Source organism: Haliaeetus albicilla, chromosome 24 (assembly GCF_947461875.1).
Source record: "Haliaeetus albicilla chromosome 24, bHalAlb1.1, whole genome shotgun sequence".
NCBI lineage: Eukaryota > Metazoa > Chordata > Aves > Accipitriformes > Accipitridae > Haliaeetus > Haliaeetus albicilla.
The window spans coordinates 17,471,854-17,488,409 of NC_091506.1; the positions used below are offsets into that span (position 1 = coordinate 17,471,854).

At 41.3% G+C, this 16,556-nt stretch overlaps 1 protein-coding gene across 3 annotated transcripts in view; it reads left to right on the top strand.

Annotated features, from left to right (window-relative positions):
- The first annotated feature begins 293 nt into the window (after positions 1–293).
- The window catches only part of POC1A (POC1 centriolar protein A), a 59,296-nt gene continuing 43,033 nt past the window's right edge, over positions 294–16,556 (top strand). The window contains exons 1-6 of one of the 3 annotated variants that reach the window (XM_069812407.1): positions 294–413; positions 1,893–1,977; positions 5,075–5,246; positions 8,407–8,586; positions 9,671–9,778; positions 11,142–11,257. In XM_069812407.1, coding sequence (XP_069668508.1) covers positions 396–413; positions 1,893–1,977; positions 5,075–5,246; positions 8,407–8,586; positions 9,671–9,778; positions 11,142–11,257 — 679 coding nt within the window. In that variant the 5' untranslated portion in view covers positions 294–395. Of the gene's footprint in view, positions 414–922; positions 942–1,892; positions 1,978–3,676; positions 3,748–5,074; positions 5,247–8,406; positions 8,587–9,670; positions 9,779–11,141; positions 11,258–16,556 lie in introns of those variants that run through there. The other 2 variants (XM_069812408.1, XM_069812409.1) reach the window with 2 other exon arrangements.

Below are 16,556 nucleotides of genomic sequence, written 5' to 3' on the forward strand. Positions count from 1 at the left end.
CTCTAAAGACTAACTGCTGTAACACTGAGGGAAAGAAATTTTCCTAATACCGGTGAGCCCCCTCAGACAGGGCCTGCTGTGCTCAGAGGAACTGACTTCCATAGCAAGACCCACGAGACTCCTTCCTCCTTCCCTACCTACACTTCCAACCGGGCTTGCTTCATAGCCTGACCGGTAGGAGGAAGAAGAGGAGGATGGACCCCAGCCAGCAGGACGTTCCCGCTCCAGCCCCCGGGCTTGTAATGGCGGCCTCCCTCAGTTGACAGGCCCCGCCCACGGCCGGAAGGGGCCCCGCCCGTCCCTTCCGGCCCGGCGCCGCGGCCCCTTTAAGGGCGGAACCGTTGCTACGGGGCGCGGGAGGCGCCGAAACTGAACTGTGGCGCGCGAGAGGGGTTATGGCCGCCGGCTGCCTGGTGAGGGAGGGTCGGGGTTTGCTGCGGCCTGAGGGTTTAGTGCTGCTGGGGCTGGGCTGAGAGGGGGAAGGCCTCGGGGGTCGGGCCGGCGTCTGCTGCGGCCTGGAGGTTTAGTGTCACTGAGAGGGGGAAGGCTTGGGGGCCCGCTGGGGCCGGGTCGGGGGCAGCCTGGGCCTCTGGGAGGGTGTTGGGGAGGGGGAGGCTGTGGCCCATGGGGCCGGGAGGAGTGTTGGGGAGAGCCCTGGCGCTGGGGGTGGTGGTGCATGGGGCCCTTGTGCTCGGGGTTTGATGGGGGGCGGCCCTTGGGCTGTTGGGGGGGTGACATGGTGCAGGGCTGGGGAAGGGGGGTGGCCCTGGTGTCTTTGTGTGGGGGGGAAGGCAGGCCTGGGGGGGAGTGTCTGGTGTTGCTGGGGCTGGGCTGTGCAGGGGAAGGCGTGGGGAGCAGTTCTGGGTTAAGGGGAGGCTTAGTGTTGCTGGGGTTGGGCTGTCCAGCAGGGGCTTGCTTGGGCTGGAAGGCACTGGGAACAGGTAGGCCTGGGGGAGCCTAATGTTGCTGGGGCAGGGGGCAGCCCTGGTTCTTGGGGTGCTCTTGCAGCTGGGATGGGTCTGTGTTTGTGTGTGTGTGAGCACCTCTAGGCTGGTGGGGGGAGCTGGTGGGGGGGGGGGGAAGTTCTGGATTTGGGGAGGGCTGGTGTTGGGGGAGGTCAGCCCCTGTTCTTCTGGGATTGGGTGCTTGTTTGAGCAGGCTGGGGCTGTGGTCATGTCCTGGGGGGAGCAGGCTGTGGTGGGGATTGACAGGGAGGCAGAGGCTGTGTGTATGAGAGCAGGAATTGAAGGCTGATCAGCCTGTTCTGAAGTCTGGACAATTTTCAAGTGTTAGAACCTCTTGTAATGGTTCTCTCGGTGTTTTTGGTTTTTCCTCTTGAGCTTGGGCTTTGTTTGGCCTTTGCAGCAGGGTGCCATGTAGGGACATGCTGTGTTCCCAGACACAGGGGAAGGGTAGTGGGTCAGTCTGTTTTGCTGCAGTTCTGATTCTACCTGTCTGTTTTGACAGGTGTGTTAAGTCTTGCAAATTTGTCCCTTCTGTGTGAACAGTGGCCTCTTGGCTATACCTGTGCTGAGATGAGCAGCTGTCAGAGCAAAGTTGAGCTTGACTGCCTGCTCAGGTGGTAATTGACAAGGCTGATCTGTTCCAAAGTCAGCTTTGGGGTCTCTGTACCAGCAGCATGTTGTAAAAATGCATGAAAGATTTGTGCAAGTAACCTAAGATCCAGGGAGGTTATCAGCTTGGATAATTTGCCCCTTTTAAAGTTTGTCAATACGTGTGAAAGTCATATTTTGTGTTGCATGGTGTTCTTATCTCTACCTGGCTTTTGTGGGCTGAATATCTGGCTTGGTTCGCTTGTCATAGAAATAAAATGGTTTTATTGTGCGAAGATGGTTCTTAATCTATAGTGTTTGAACATTATTGTCTTCTAGGAAGATCCGTCCCTGGAGAGACACTTCAAAGGCCACAGAGATGCCATCACTAGCGTGGACTTCAGTCTCAATAAGAAACAATTGGGTAAATTGTCTCTCTCTGTTTTGATGGCTAGATGATAAAGAAAGAGCTTCTCTGCTTTAGTTAAATGGAGGGAGCAGTGGAGGTACTGAGCTCTACAAGAGCAAAGAACTTGTTTTCATGATGAAGAGATTTTGGAGAATTTCAGGATGAATGTTTCTATGTGCTTTGAAAAAAATCCAGTTCTTGAACCATAGGGGTGGCAGATCGTGTGCATCCTGCTAGAGTTTTAGGGACATCTACCAATGCTTATTTCACATAGCTGGTTTTAGCATGCAGTTAGCTTAAGGTAAGACCTTACTTCTTTTTCTCCCTTTTCCATTTCTCCCCTTTAGACAGCTGCTTGTGGTTATGCCAAGGCTTGTGTCCTAATTGCTATTCAGTAATCCACTGCATGTGCATTGAGTAGGAGCCAGGAGAGTTTTTGGCTCTTAGTGAAGTTGCTGTTTGGTCTTTGTGGCATAGTGGACATTGCTTTGGCTTGCAGAGAAGATAAGGCAGAAATGATAGTTTGAGGCAATATACCTGGTAGGCAGTGGGTGCAGTAGGCATCAGTAAACAGAAATGGAGCAGTCTAACAGGTAATAATCCTGTTCTGGCCTTGCAACCTACACAATGCCCTGGAAGCTGCAAGGAAATGAAAATTAATCAAACTTGTCTTGGACTCTCTTTCTCCCTGCTGCTGTGTTTATTGTTGTCTGCTATCTTTTCCTTTCCACTTTCTGCATCTTTGATTGCACAGCAAGAGTTCACTCTGGTCTGTGTCTGTGATTCTGTTTGTATATTCCTAAAACTTTATTCAGTCAATGCAGATCTCTGTTTAGCAAGGGTGCTTTGAATGTAATTTAGCATTGCTTTTGAATGGCCTTTCAGAAGTAGTACAGGGGGCCTTTACCGCCTCCATCTAGACTGTGAAATAGCTGCTCTTGATATTTTTAGTAAATGAGATCAGGTAAGAAAGGGAAAAAATTCTAAGAATTTTTCTTCTTTAGATACTGTCAGGTCAGTTGTGTGTACTTGACTCTTACGAGATCTTAAAGTTCTTTTTCCCGATTCCACCCCCACCCCCCTGCCCCCAAAATAAAACAACCAAACCTAGAGGACTCAGTCTTTTTATGCCATTAGATTGCTTGCTTAATCCAATAAGGATAATAGGTATTGCCAACAAGTCACATATAAGCAGTATCATACTGAAGTGCTTTATTGAGATGTCAGAGTATTATTTGCCTTAAATTTTTTAACATCAGTCCTGGGGAAGCTGTGATATTGCAACTTAATAACCTTGCCAGACAATGACTTAGTGTAGTTATGACTGATGTTCAGATCTCTTGACGCTAGGCTGTGTGCTCAATCTACTTTTGCACAGTTGTCTCCTTAAATTTTGATATCAGTAAGGAAAGGTGTTGCCTGTATGAAATACAAAACCAACAGTTGAACTGACAAATATGTAAGGTTTTTTGTTTCCCCTTAGGGGACATGAATAATAAATGGTCCTGTTTCCTCTTGATTTGGGATTAATATATGCCCATTTCAGGAAGAGAGATGACCATTATTTTTTATGTCAAAATGACTGAAATAGAAGGACATTTCCAGCAAAATCTGTTTGGTGTTTTGCCATAACACTAGTGAACTGAATTCTTCTTGTAATTATGATACTGCCATGTCAGAACCTACCATTAAACTGCTCTTTGTTTTTTTCTAGAAACATCTTAAGATCTCCCTGGAGATATACCCCACTTGGCACTCAAGCAGAGAGATACAGATGCAGCTTGGGTTTGTTGGCAGGCTAAGATGTGTATATTTGTAGATTTTCCACAGGCAAATACAGAAGTTTTCTGTTAGGCATTAAAATTGATTAGAAGGGGTATTTTTGCTGTTATTGTTTGAGACTTTAAGTTGCCATGGGCATATATTTGCTCTTTTACAAATCACTAGGGTCCCAGTGCTACAGACTTCACACAGTGTGGTGGGCTTTAGGGGATGAGCAGCTGTTTAGTTTTCACTGCACTGAGTCAGTGATGGGACCTGGGCAGGAGAGTTTTAGACTGAAGTGGAATTTACTCTTGTGTTTGGGAAACCTGTTGCCTGGTATTCTTGGCAGGGACCAATATGGCTCCTGTCAGACAGAGAGGGGGATGTAGCTTGTATGAATTTCAGTGTCATGGAGATGAGTTGTCAGTTGTGCTTTCAATGGGTGTAGCATGTGCACCTGAATTCTGCCTTCTGCTTAAGTGGCCCTTTGCTCTTGCTGCTGAGGGAGATCTTGAAAAAGTAGCATCTGTCCTGGGGGGTCTCCCTCCAGCCCTTCTTGTCCTTGGAGCATGCCTTTGCCCTCTTCCACCACTTTCTTAGAAGCCCAAGAGTAAAGGCAAGTTGTGGTGGTTGTTTTTTATTCCCACAGGTGACTATAGAAGTAGTCATGAGTGGAAAAGTGGGTGTGAGTAGATGGAGGGACCCCATCTCCATCCATATTTCCTTAAAGCCTCTCAGGACTACCATCAAGGCCTGCAGACCCTTCCTACTAATAGCAAACTGAACACTGCTCTAATAGTGTTGCAAGCTTGTATTTTTTTGTATGTTAAGAACTGCTGAGTTGACTCTGCTCGATGTTTTTGCAACAAGGGAGAGGTGGTAGAGGGAGATGTAGCTGGGTTGCCTTTAAGTCACCAACTCACAGGGCTTCTCTGCTTAGTCTGTAGTGTGTTACTTGATATTTAACCTGCTGCAGCTGACAGCTGCCTCTGCCTCCCAATAAAAAAGTGACAAGAGAACCTTCATTCACAGACCTTCTATGTGTTGCCTTGGTGTGTATTTATTTGGAAGAAGTTTTGCAACTTGTGTGGCTTTTGTCTCTGCAGCTGTTGTGTGACTTCACTCTTGGAAGTAAGTTGTTGGTCCAAGCCAATGCATGACTGACTTTCTTTGAATTACTAATGAAATACACAGTATGCAATACATTGGTGAAGCTTCAAGGACAATGTACTTGAGATTGCTGAAAGCTGTGACGATGAACTGAGTGTGAAATGTAGTTTCAGTGTAATTGGAGGAGAACTAATACAAGTTTGTTTTTGTGTGGTTTTGGTTTTCCTTTTTATTTCAGCAAGTGGCTCAATGGATTCATGCCTGATGATCTGGAGTATGAGACCTCAGATGAGAGCCTATCGCTTTGTGGGCCACAAAGATGCAGTGATGTGTGTTCAGTTTTCACCTTCTGGTCACCTGGTGGCTTCAGGCTCTAGAGACAAAACAGTCCGTTTATGGGTTCCCAGTGTGTAAGTATTTATTCCCTTCTGTCTCTTTTTGTGTTTTAACTATGGTTTGGGATTTCTCCTTGCTTCTTGATAGCAGTTCTCCAGCTATGGGACTGGGATCTGTTTGAGGGAGAGAAGAACCATTTAGTGTGAGAGCTTTAACAGAAGAGAAGTAATTTGGTCTTGAAATTGCATTGGAAAAAACTAAAATCCTTTCCAAAGCTTAAGGTCAGTATTAACTTCCTATGCTAATACAGCAAGTCACTAAAGTAACTCATCAGTGGTGAGCTGTTGGATTTTTCTTCCCCTTTCTCCCCAAGTCTTTCTTCCTAGCAAATCGATCCTTTGCTTCTCTGCCGGTGTTAAGCAAGATGCTGAAACACAGGCTGAGGTTTAGTGAGGGAGATACCTGTTCTGTGAGCAGGGTGGAGGTTACTAGCTTGCATGCTTGTTGTAGTCCACAAAACAGGTGCCTTTAACCTTTACTTTTTCATCTAAAACTAGTAACTCTGAGTTCCACTGATAGTAAACGATGGTATATTACTAAGGTAGAAGACTACTTTGGATTATGTCTTGACTTTTTTTGTGAGCTTACGTATGATTAGCAAAAACTTACTTTCAGTACCTTAGCCTATTAGGAAGTTTCCATTTTTGAGTGGAGGGTTTAGTTGCTTTAACTCATTAACACTTGTCAAGTTCTTGGCAATCGCTCGCTGAGAGACCTCAGCTTCTGTTGTCTTACTCTGTGATGCATTGTTTTAAGTGATATGTCTTTAGCAAGGAACACTTAATTGAAATATAACACAAACAGGAGAGCACTGAAGAACTTCTGCTTGAAGACTTAATCTTGCTGCAAGTAAAGGAAAACTTCTTGCAGCCAAGATGCAGAAAAGCAACTGCTAGTGTTTCCTCTGGTCTCTTGATTCCCATGCTAAACAGTGGGATTGTTTTTTTTGAATGGACAGGCATATAAAAAGGTATTGGAATTTCCTTTGCTTGTGAGCTTGTAAATCGCTGCTATCAAAGACTAAAGAATTGTGTCCAGAAACAGACCTGATGATTGTGGTGGCAAATAAAAGGGATTTAAAAAAACCAAACCAAACAAAACCACACAAAAGCCATACCCCAACTTTAAAATAAATGTGTCTCTTCAGGAACCTGGGAAAGCATCTCTAGTTGTTTATTTTTGATGAGTTCTTATGGTTATGATTACCCATTAAAGCCTTATTTGATGATCTGTTAAACCATAAGTAATCTCTGTCATGGAACTGATAGGTTCTGAAAGTGACAGAGGTAATATGAGATAAAAGTGCTTTTAAATATCTTAATTTTAGTTCTATTTCACTACAAATTTGCAGACTGTAATTTCAATTATAATTATTCAAGTTCAACTAAACTTTCCTGGAAGGAATGATCACAATGACATGTTAGTGTATATATATTATTAAAAGACACAAGGTGGATTATGATTAAAACTTAACCTTGCTGCTCATAAATCTATAAAGAAAGAAACTGACAGTGTCATTTCGCTATCTCCAGTGCTGTGCTGCTAACACAGAATGCTGAAAATAAATTACAGCGCAAACTTGTTAGATTTCTCAGAAGCTAATGTATACATTTTAAGAAAGTACTCGGATGTGAGGAGAAAACTGAACTTGTGTTGGATGATTGTATCTTGGTTGCTTAGGCATGTGAGCTCTGTGGTCTAAACTGCACTTATGGCTGTCATGTCAGAAAAGGGCCAGTGTGGAATGGGAGCTATTATTGTTATGCTGGTTGTGAATACCTTGGTGCATGGCACCTTTAATCTGTGTTTGTTTAGTATTCTTAATCAATTTACCTTCACCAAATATAACAAAAAAACCTGTTGATATTGAATCATGTTTGAGACCTTCAGCTTGCCAGTTTTGTGCTGTCATTAAAAGGGGAAGCAGAAGCTGCCCCAGAGTCTGTGGGCTACAACTTTATTTCCAAAGAGTCTGAAAACTTGCAGTCCCTTTCAAGGGTGATATGTTACTGAAGGAGTTAATGCTACCCTGGTGTGTGGATTTCTGTCTTTGGAATTTGTTTTTTTTTTTTTTATAAGCCATACTGACAGAATTTTGTAATTTCATGTTTCTGCATGAGTTTTTATCAGACTTGGTGATGTTCTGTGGTTTTGGAAGAAAGAAAACTTTCCTGAGAAGTAACCTTTACTGTTCCTTGCCTTCTGGCAGATAAAGTATTAAATAAAACTAGGCAGCTCTGACCTTTTCTGAGGAGGGAGGGAATATTGCTTGGAAGATATGTTGTATTTTGATTTTTTGGCCTTTACAGTTTTCGTTGTCCTCAGCCTCAGTATAAAGCCTGTTAAATCCTAATGGAGAAGGTAGCAAACCCCTGTGTTTTTCCGTTTCTTCTGCCTGTGAATATGGAGATCCTGGTAGTATAGGACATGCTGGAGATGTATTTTAGACCAAGAGTCCCATATACCTGTTGGATGTCTAAATATGTTGCACTTTGGATCTCTAAATATGCCTTGCATTTATTTGCCAGAAGAATCCCTCTTGCATTTATTTGGAAGTGATGGGTAAAGAAGAGAAACCGATACATTGTGTTTTGTCTTGCCTGGCTGAGTTAATGGTAGCTTGCTCTAAGTTGTACAACATCAGGCATGCTGGATTCAGTTGTGTTATTTCTTGTGTGATGCTACATCAGAAGAGTTCAGCTGGAGTATGGGCCATTACAGGAACAGTTGTGAGGTAGTTACCTACTTGGCTCTGTCTAGATGAACTGTGAAAATACTTACTTCCCTCCTCGCCTGCCTCCCAGCAAAGGACCTGGTAACAGAACAGAATCTCAGCATCTTCTTTTATATTGATGTTTCCATAAATGTTGTTTAAATGGTTGCACAAATTAACAATAGTATTTTTGCCCCTTTATAGGAAACATGGGTGGTTTCCTGTTGGATTGGGCTCCAATATTGAACTGGAACAACTGGTTTTAGCTATGTATTCTGTATAGCTCATGAAGCATGAGTTTGGGGTTGAGCAACATTTTCTTCCTAATGTAAGCCCATGCAGTTCTCATAGAAGTGGTCGTTAATAGCACTGCTCAGCATACGGAAGTTTTGTGTTTTCAGGTACATAATGTCTTTGCTGCCCTACCGTGCAGTTTTAAAGTGCTCTTTCCTCCTGTATAGCAAAGGAGAATCTACTGTGTTCAAGGCTCATACGGCAACTGTAAGAAGTGTTCATTTCTCCAGTGATGGCCAGTCCTTAGTTACAGCTTCTGATGACAAAACAGTCAAAGTGTGGACGGTTCACAGGCAGAAGTTTCTATTCTCACTTAGTCAACACATAAACTGGGTTCGCTGTGCCAGGTAAGTACCACTTTCTGACAAATAGAGATGGGGACTTATCCCTCAATTTCTATTCAGGATAATTCAAGCGTGTCTAGTGACTGAAATATATTGCTAACCTACAGAGAGATCTCTTTGCATAATAGTTGAGTACCCACTTGGCGTTTCTTCAGTGATCTTTGTCAAGCAGAGACTTTCCTGCTTAGTGATTTGTTCTGTGTTTTGCTTTTACCTGGTATGGAGACTTCTGCATCTTGAAGTTGCTAACAGAAGCAAAATGAGAGATTTATATTGTTATTTCAGCTTAGTTACTTTTAGACTTGTCATGCCTCTAGTTAAAAATTATCACCTGTGCTCCTTCCAAAATGCTGAAAGTGCTGCCATCATAAAAACATTATTTCCTGATAACTGTCTCAGACTTGGTTTTCAGTTGTCAGTCTCAGTTGTTCTAAGGAGTTTTTATGTATATATGCATCTAGGATAAAGCCACGGTTTCTCTGTAGGTGAAAAGTTCCTTATAGTTCTTGAATGTGGTGGTGGTGGCAGTGGCTGGTAGTGCAATAGATGCCCACAGTAGAGCAGAAAATGTTTTTCGACTTAGGGACTCAAGTCCTGATCTTGTAAAATGTATGCCTCTGAAGAGAGATATTGATTTGTCTTGTATATGAAATTCTGAGATAGGTGCCTGATACATTCTTCTAAGGCACTTGAATGATGAAGCTTCTCCTGCTGCAGCTGTTATCTTGGGAGTAACTGTATTGCTCTGAATGCTTGTGGCAAAGATAGTCATTGTTTTGAACCAGGGTACAGAAACAACTTGAGATACGCTTAAATTGATACAAGTAGGACAGGACATCTTAAGTCAGTCTCGGGACTTTCCTGAGGGTTATTGTATGTGCTTGTGGAATTAGGGATAATTTGAGGACTTATGGCTTGCTTTGTTTTTCACTCAACTTAGTGATTGGATTTTTTAGTCTCACTGATGTCAGTGTGACTTCTTGAAGAGCGAGGTGCGTTTACCAACATACCTTGACAGCTCGCCAAACCCATTTGACCCCATACGCCTTTTGGGGGCATTTCTTAATTGCTATAACTCTTGTCTTAGATTCTCTCCTGATGGACGATTGATAGCGTCAGCCAGCGATGATAAAACTGTCAAACTGTGGGATAAAACCAGCAGAGAATGTATACACTCCTTCTGTGAGCATGGGGGGTAAGTACCTGGCGGTGCACAAGGACCGGCTTTCTTGTGATTTCTGAAATGAGGGTGCCTGGTGAATGTAGACCTGGTTTTGTGACTGCAGTCAGAGGTCCTTGTCCTGGCAGTCATTTCTACCTCTTAAAAAAAGCATTAGCACCTATTACAAAAGCAGCCAGCAGAGGACGAGATGCAAAAAGAGCTTCTAGAATTGCTTTGACCTTTTTATGACTTCTTTAGATTGGAACCTTGAGGGTTATATTTCAATAACTGTCCAACATGTCAAGCCTTAGTTTCTTTATGCTTATTTATTTTTGGAGATGCTTAAATTCTTTATTTCTTCTTCTAGCTAGTTTAAGCTTTTTTATTTTGCTCTGAGTTGAAGTAAATCAAAAGAGCAAAAGTATCCTGGCAGATTGGTACTTGAATGCTTTGTTTCATGCTCAAATTTTTGAATAACAAGGTTATTCCAAAAAACACTTTGTATTTAGAAAAACGGCTGTTGAATTGGGATTTTTTCATGGAGAATATTGAGCCACAACAACAGTTAATTTGTCCAGAAACACAAAACAAGTCCTTAGAGAAATGAGACTGGAATCTTCCTGATTTCTTGTTGCATTGAATCTTTTAAGACAAAGTTGTGTTCTTTCCAGGTAATATGCAATGATATTAAGCCAAATTCAGACAGCATTATTTTTTCCAGTGCTCTTAAGAATATAGCTTGTCCAAACAACCTATTGAAATATCTCAACTTCTTCAGCATTTGTTACAAGAATACTCAACAGATAATTAATTTTATCCAATTTCTTGCATGGATTGGGTGAGGAGTTACAAGATGCTCTTCACTGAAAGTTCTGAAGGTTTTACCGTACTTATGTGTTCCAAATAAAAATTGCTACAGGTCCAAAAAGGAATTTGGTCTCAGCCTCGCTACCTTCCAAGCAGCAACATATGATTTCAGGCACAAATTCAGCAAGTTCCATCTTAAAATTAGTTAAGTGTAATAGAAGAAAAACATCTGTTCAGTCTTGTACACACCACTCTAAAATGCTGTTAATTTAATAGAAGATATATTATGCAAACATTAAATGAATGCTTGAAAAGTCGTGACAGTTGGATCTGTCAGATTTCAGGAGGCTTGTAGTGCTTGCATTACTACAATTGTAATGCAGAACATTTAAGATGATATGCTTAGCTATAATTCTGCAGTCTACTTTGTGTTATAAGCAAGGTCTTAACCTGAAAATTTGCTGAATTTCTCTTACCTCCGCCTTTCTGTAATGTTCAATGCATCATGATGTAGCTTCCCCTCTTAAAGACCTTTTTGATCTTTAGCAACAGTTGAATGTAAACAATCGGATTTAACTGCAATTTACAGGTTTGTGAATCATGTGGATTTTCATCCCAGTGGTACATGCATTGCTGCGGCTGGTACAGATAACACAGTGAAGGTGTGGGACGTTAGGATGAATAGACTTCTTCAACATTATCAAGGCAAGTTATGATCTTAGAGAAGTCGGACTTTTCCACGTATTGATATGAATTGCTCTGAAGTCCAAGGACTGTTTGTCCACCACCTGCTGCTTTTCCAGAAGGACTCTGGGTTAGGCCCGCCAGTGGAAGCCTTTTTTCACCAAACATCATGCTTTGCTTTGTGTTAGCTCCAAGACTGATTCTTGCATATTGGTGAGAAACATCTCTGTTCTGATTTGTCCTTCTCTGCCCACCATCAAAAAGCAAAAAAGCCCTGATGCTGAAACTGTCTCGTGTTGCAGGTGTGCATAGGTGTTATCTGCAATGCCACTTGGCTTGTATTCACTGTTCTTGAGATTATGTGCAGTAAAAATGATGTGGCCTTTGCCTCTGAATAAGCCTGTAGAAGGAGTTAGATGCATTCCAGCAAAGCAAAAGGTTAAGCTCTTCATGAGAAAATTAGGAAAAGTTAACAAAAGAGGAGAATCAAAATCAACCAACTGCAGTTCTGTACCATGATCCATGTTTATGGTTCCTTCTCCAGTATCTGTTTGGTTTCAGCTTCCAGAATTAGCTTTGACCATGTTATGACTTGTCCAGGTTGACTTGTCCTTGGAGTAGCTAGCTTTCATATTTAGGAGTCTAAATCTTCCCCCTTCCCTCCCCTTACCTTCCAAATGGCATCTCCTCCCATTACCTGTTCTTGTCAAACTGCGTAGCGCTGCTGTTTAGTAGAACTAGATAAGAAGAGGGTGCTTTCCCATTACTGCAAGCTGCTTTGAGTTTGATTGTCCTGTTTTGTGCATGTTAGTTTCTTGAGCCTAAATGTGGCTTTTCTTTCCCTTACTGTTAACAGTTTTTAGGGCTGCTGTAGTATTTTGTAAATCCATATGTTCTCAAACACTGTTTCCAGTATAGATAGCTTATTAAAGTTCGTTTTGTTAGCTTTTTGTGAAGACTGCTTCTGGCATGCTAGTAAAGCAGATCGGCAGTACAGGGCTGGAGCTTGGTGTATTGTTCTTTCTGCCATGCACATCAGATACTGTCAGTTCCTGTTGTGACAGCCTCACAGCTGAATGCCAGGCAGAAAAGACAGAGTAGTAAATAGCTTGCAGTTGATTCTTGCTAACTTTGCAAGTTAAGAGTAAAAAAATTGAGTTCTAAATTCAAGCTGTTGGTCCTTCTGGCTTTATGTAACTTCAGTTGGTTTTTTTTTTAAAGTGCTTTTGACTGTGTATCCCTTTAATCAAAAGGCAATGAAGGAATTTGCAGGCTCTCAATACAAGTTCTCTAGTTTCCCTTGATATAGAAAGGCAGAGAAAATGAGTGATGTTTAAGGAGCAAAGTTCTTCGGTTTGTCTTCCTTCACAGCAACCTGTGAAAAACTAGACCTCTTCTGGTAGGCAAGAGCAATGGAAGTTACTCATCTCGAAGCAAATGCAGATTGTCTGCAGAGAAGCTATTAAGATTATGAAAGTTCTTTGGCTTCCATAAAGTAAATAAAAGCTCCCCCAAAAGAGGTTGCTATGGAGTAGAAACAGTCTGCAAACTTTAGAATGCTTTCATAATTCTGTATGTAGGGGGCTGTTCTTTTGGTCTTTGCATATGGATGGAAACACTATTATGATCATCTGATCTGACTGTTAAGCACTGATGGTGACACCGCTATCATTGGAACAGAGCTTTTTCTTGGGTAGAAAAACCCATTGTATTCCTTATTTCTGGCATCAGCTTCCTGCTGCACTGCAATTTATTCCTGGCTTGTGGGGTTGTCCTCTCAAGTGTATTCTCCCTTTGTAGTCAAGTCAAGTACTCTTCGAACTCTTTTTCAACTGTAAACCTGCCAGAGCTCCTTGAACTCTCATATAATGCGATTTATTTTTTTTTAATTTCTTCAGTTATTCTTATGGACTCAATCACTCTCAGTTTTGTGGTAGTTGTCAAAAGGTTTGATTTCCATTAGATTCTGTTAACTGTTGTTCCAATTCATTGGTATTGAGCTGGTATAATTACAATGATGAATACTAAAGTGTGATTCTTTGTGTAATAAGTATTGTTACGTTGTGACCTATATCAAAACTTGGAAAAGACTTTCTTAAGTCTTGTTACTAAAATAGGTAGCGTGTTTAAATACCTGAACAGTGTCGTATTGTCCTTTAACTTACTTTATCAGCTTTTCAACAGTGGCAGGATCTGCAGTTTGTGTTTCCAGCCACAGTATAACTTGGTTCAAAAATCATCTATTACTTCTTTCTACTTACTGCTGTTAAATTGTCCAAATCTAATGTGACTTAGGTTTGGCTGTCAGGTTTATTTTTTGTATCTTGGAATTATATATTTCCCTTCTATCCCACCCTTACTAAATGGCATTTTAGTCTGACACCCATGCTATTGAAGGGATCTTTTCCTGTTATGACTGTTATTTTTAACAGCTACTGTGTAAATCCTAATTGTGTATGAAACTTTGAACTAGAAATAGTCATAAAAGCCAAAGAAACCTAAAATTGCAGTGGTAGCTGTATGAGGTCACTTCGTGCACCTGTGGCCACAAACTGATGTGTTTGTAACATGTTCTGGAGATGTGTTTATAAGCCCTGCTCTTCTGAGGGTTTATACACATGCCTTTTGGCTAAATCGGATTTAGTTTTGTGGCTCTCCCATGTGAAGCTGCCATCTCAGTCCCACTAGAGGGCATCTCGTCCTTCAGGATGTGCTTATGCTGCCTGATTTCAAGGGAATCCATTTTAAAGATTGAGTTGCATCCAGGAGTTAATAGATAAGTAGCCCTGCCACAGACTCTTGCGTGTTAAAGTTGGGCTGTTTTCCAAAACTGATTTGTCTTTTAGCAGTGCTGCTCTTGTTGCCAGGACGTGTTCCAACTGTGACTTTCGTAAATGAAAGTTGGAAGTAGAGCAAACTGCAAAACCTTTTGTGTGGTGTGTTTTTTGTTGTGGTTTTTTTTGTTTTGTTTTTAGCAAAGTATGCTGTGGTCATGTTTACAGTACAGGAGAACAGAAGATGCTTTACTCAATCCTCTACTTGGCGCTGACTTTTTTGTACAGTAGATCATCTGCCTACAAAAATGGCCGATGTTTATTGCCTAATACTTTTTCCTTGTGCAAAGTTGTGTGTGGGGCACTTCTGTTGCAGGTCTATGGAAACAGCTCTAACTTTTTTTATTGCTGTTTGAAAAGAACAATTGGTACTCTTATACAGTTCAGATAGAGCTGGATGGTGGTTATGTGTTTGCTAGGGACTGTGGCTGTGCCAAGGGCATCCTGATTTATCTTTTCACTGGTGGCTACTAAATCGTTGCATTCACTGGTTACATAAAAGTAGTATTGTCAGACTTGGGACAGTTATGTTCAGTCACTCTGTAGGCTGGCGTGATTCAATTTTAGTCATTAATCCCCCAGTGTAAGTTCCTTAACTGGCTGTTACTTTTCTAGGGCTTGGCTGGCAGAAGGGTAGGCTTGTAGCAACAAGTCCCTGGGAGATGACACCTTGTGCTGCACCAGATTTATTGTTTATCAAGTGAGGTTGCAGGACATGTTGGCAATTTTCTGGAAAGGTGTTTTGAATGGTCTTGTGGAAGATACGAGCTGGTTTGGCAGAAGAGGCATGATGTTTTCTCTGAGCTTAAGACAGCCAAGAATTCCTTGGGCACAGAAGCTGCGACTGCTTACATGGCCACAGACTTTGTGATTTTTTTTTTTTTTTTTTTTTTCCATTATGAAAAGGTTTTTTGGTGAAGCTGGAAATACTTTATTTGCTATCTGGAACTTGGAGGTTATATCACTAACTTTGTCTATTTCTGGTGTGAATCCTTTCAGGACTTGCCCTTGTTGACAAAATATGTTTGCTTTTATCTGAATATAGACACTAATGGGGTGAGGAATATTACAGATCACTTGGAACAAAATTTTCAAAGGAGAAATGTATTTAGTACCCTTTCAGGAGGAAAAATTCCACATAGACTTTTTCTCCTTTAATACGTAGTGTAATACAGGGCTGGGGGAGTAGAGGAATATCTCGCTGTGTGAGAGGGACAGTATTCACCAACAAAAATAGCTGTTTAGAAGTTACCTTTGAGTTAAGGTTTTCTTCTGTGTTTTTTTAATAGTCTAGGTCAAGAGGAGTTACGTTCTCAGAACTTAAGCTGAGGTATCTAGTGTTCCTGAGAGTTTGAAAAGTAGATGCATTCTGTTTTACAATTGAGCAAGATTATTTTAGATTTCTGCTTCAAATCCGCACCTGCAAAAAAAAAAAAAAAATGGTTCTAGTGTCTTTAAAACTGTTTTTAGGGTTTTTAACATGCAGTTTGGATTTGAATGCACAGTAGACTCTCAAGGGAATATAAATTTAGTTGGGGGGGCCTGTATTAGTAGTAGTAGATTTGAGATACTTAGAACATTTGGAGGGCACATAGTATAATTAAGAATAATTGGATAGTTAAACCCTCTTCAAGCATAGTCTTAATAATCTGTAATGTCACATACGCTCAGAAAGCTGTGCATATGTGAAGTACTGCATGTTCTCATAAATCAATATGTTCAAAGCCTGTTTTGTAAAAGTTTGGGGAGGGGGAAAAAAAGCCCTACACTAGGTAGATGTTTAATGTTACAGTGAACTTAAGTGTAGTTTGACTTTTTTCCTAGAGCATTTTCTTTAGCTCTTTTCAAAATAACTCTCAGGCTTAATCTTCATGCAGGAATGATTGCTTTACTGGAAGTTCACACTCCTGATAGTTTGTCTATTCATACTTGTTTTAAATTTTTGGTGAGACAAATTGGATATCTGAAGAAATAATGCTTGTACTGGACCATTTTCAAGTTGCTGGTTCTTCCTTCCTAGTTTCTCTTAAACCCAGTCTTGGTTAGAGTCTGGTAGTAAACCAAAAGAACCTGTGCAATGCCAACTTTGAGTTTGTCTGTCTTTGTAATTTCAGTCTTCTTCTTAATGTACTAGCATATAGACTTTATTCTAGAATGACTGGGGAGTAAGAATGGCATCTCCATAATAGTAAAATATGTCAATGTCCAGCTCTCACAGAAACATACAGCTCTTGCTATATGGTATATGCTATATGATATATCACTTGCACATATAGTTACATTTTGGGGCTACGCTGGAAGTTTTTGTAGCCTTAAATCTCCCAGAATAATTGGCAAAGCTTCCTTTCCCCTTTCAATAAAGTAGTGCCTGTTTTTACAAGAATTAAGTACTGTGCTTGTTCTCCAGTGCTTTGAAGAATGTTTCCCCCATGCTAATTTTCTTGTTAAACTTTATAACAGAGAATTGGAATGTGCTTGCACTTTAT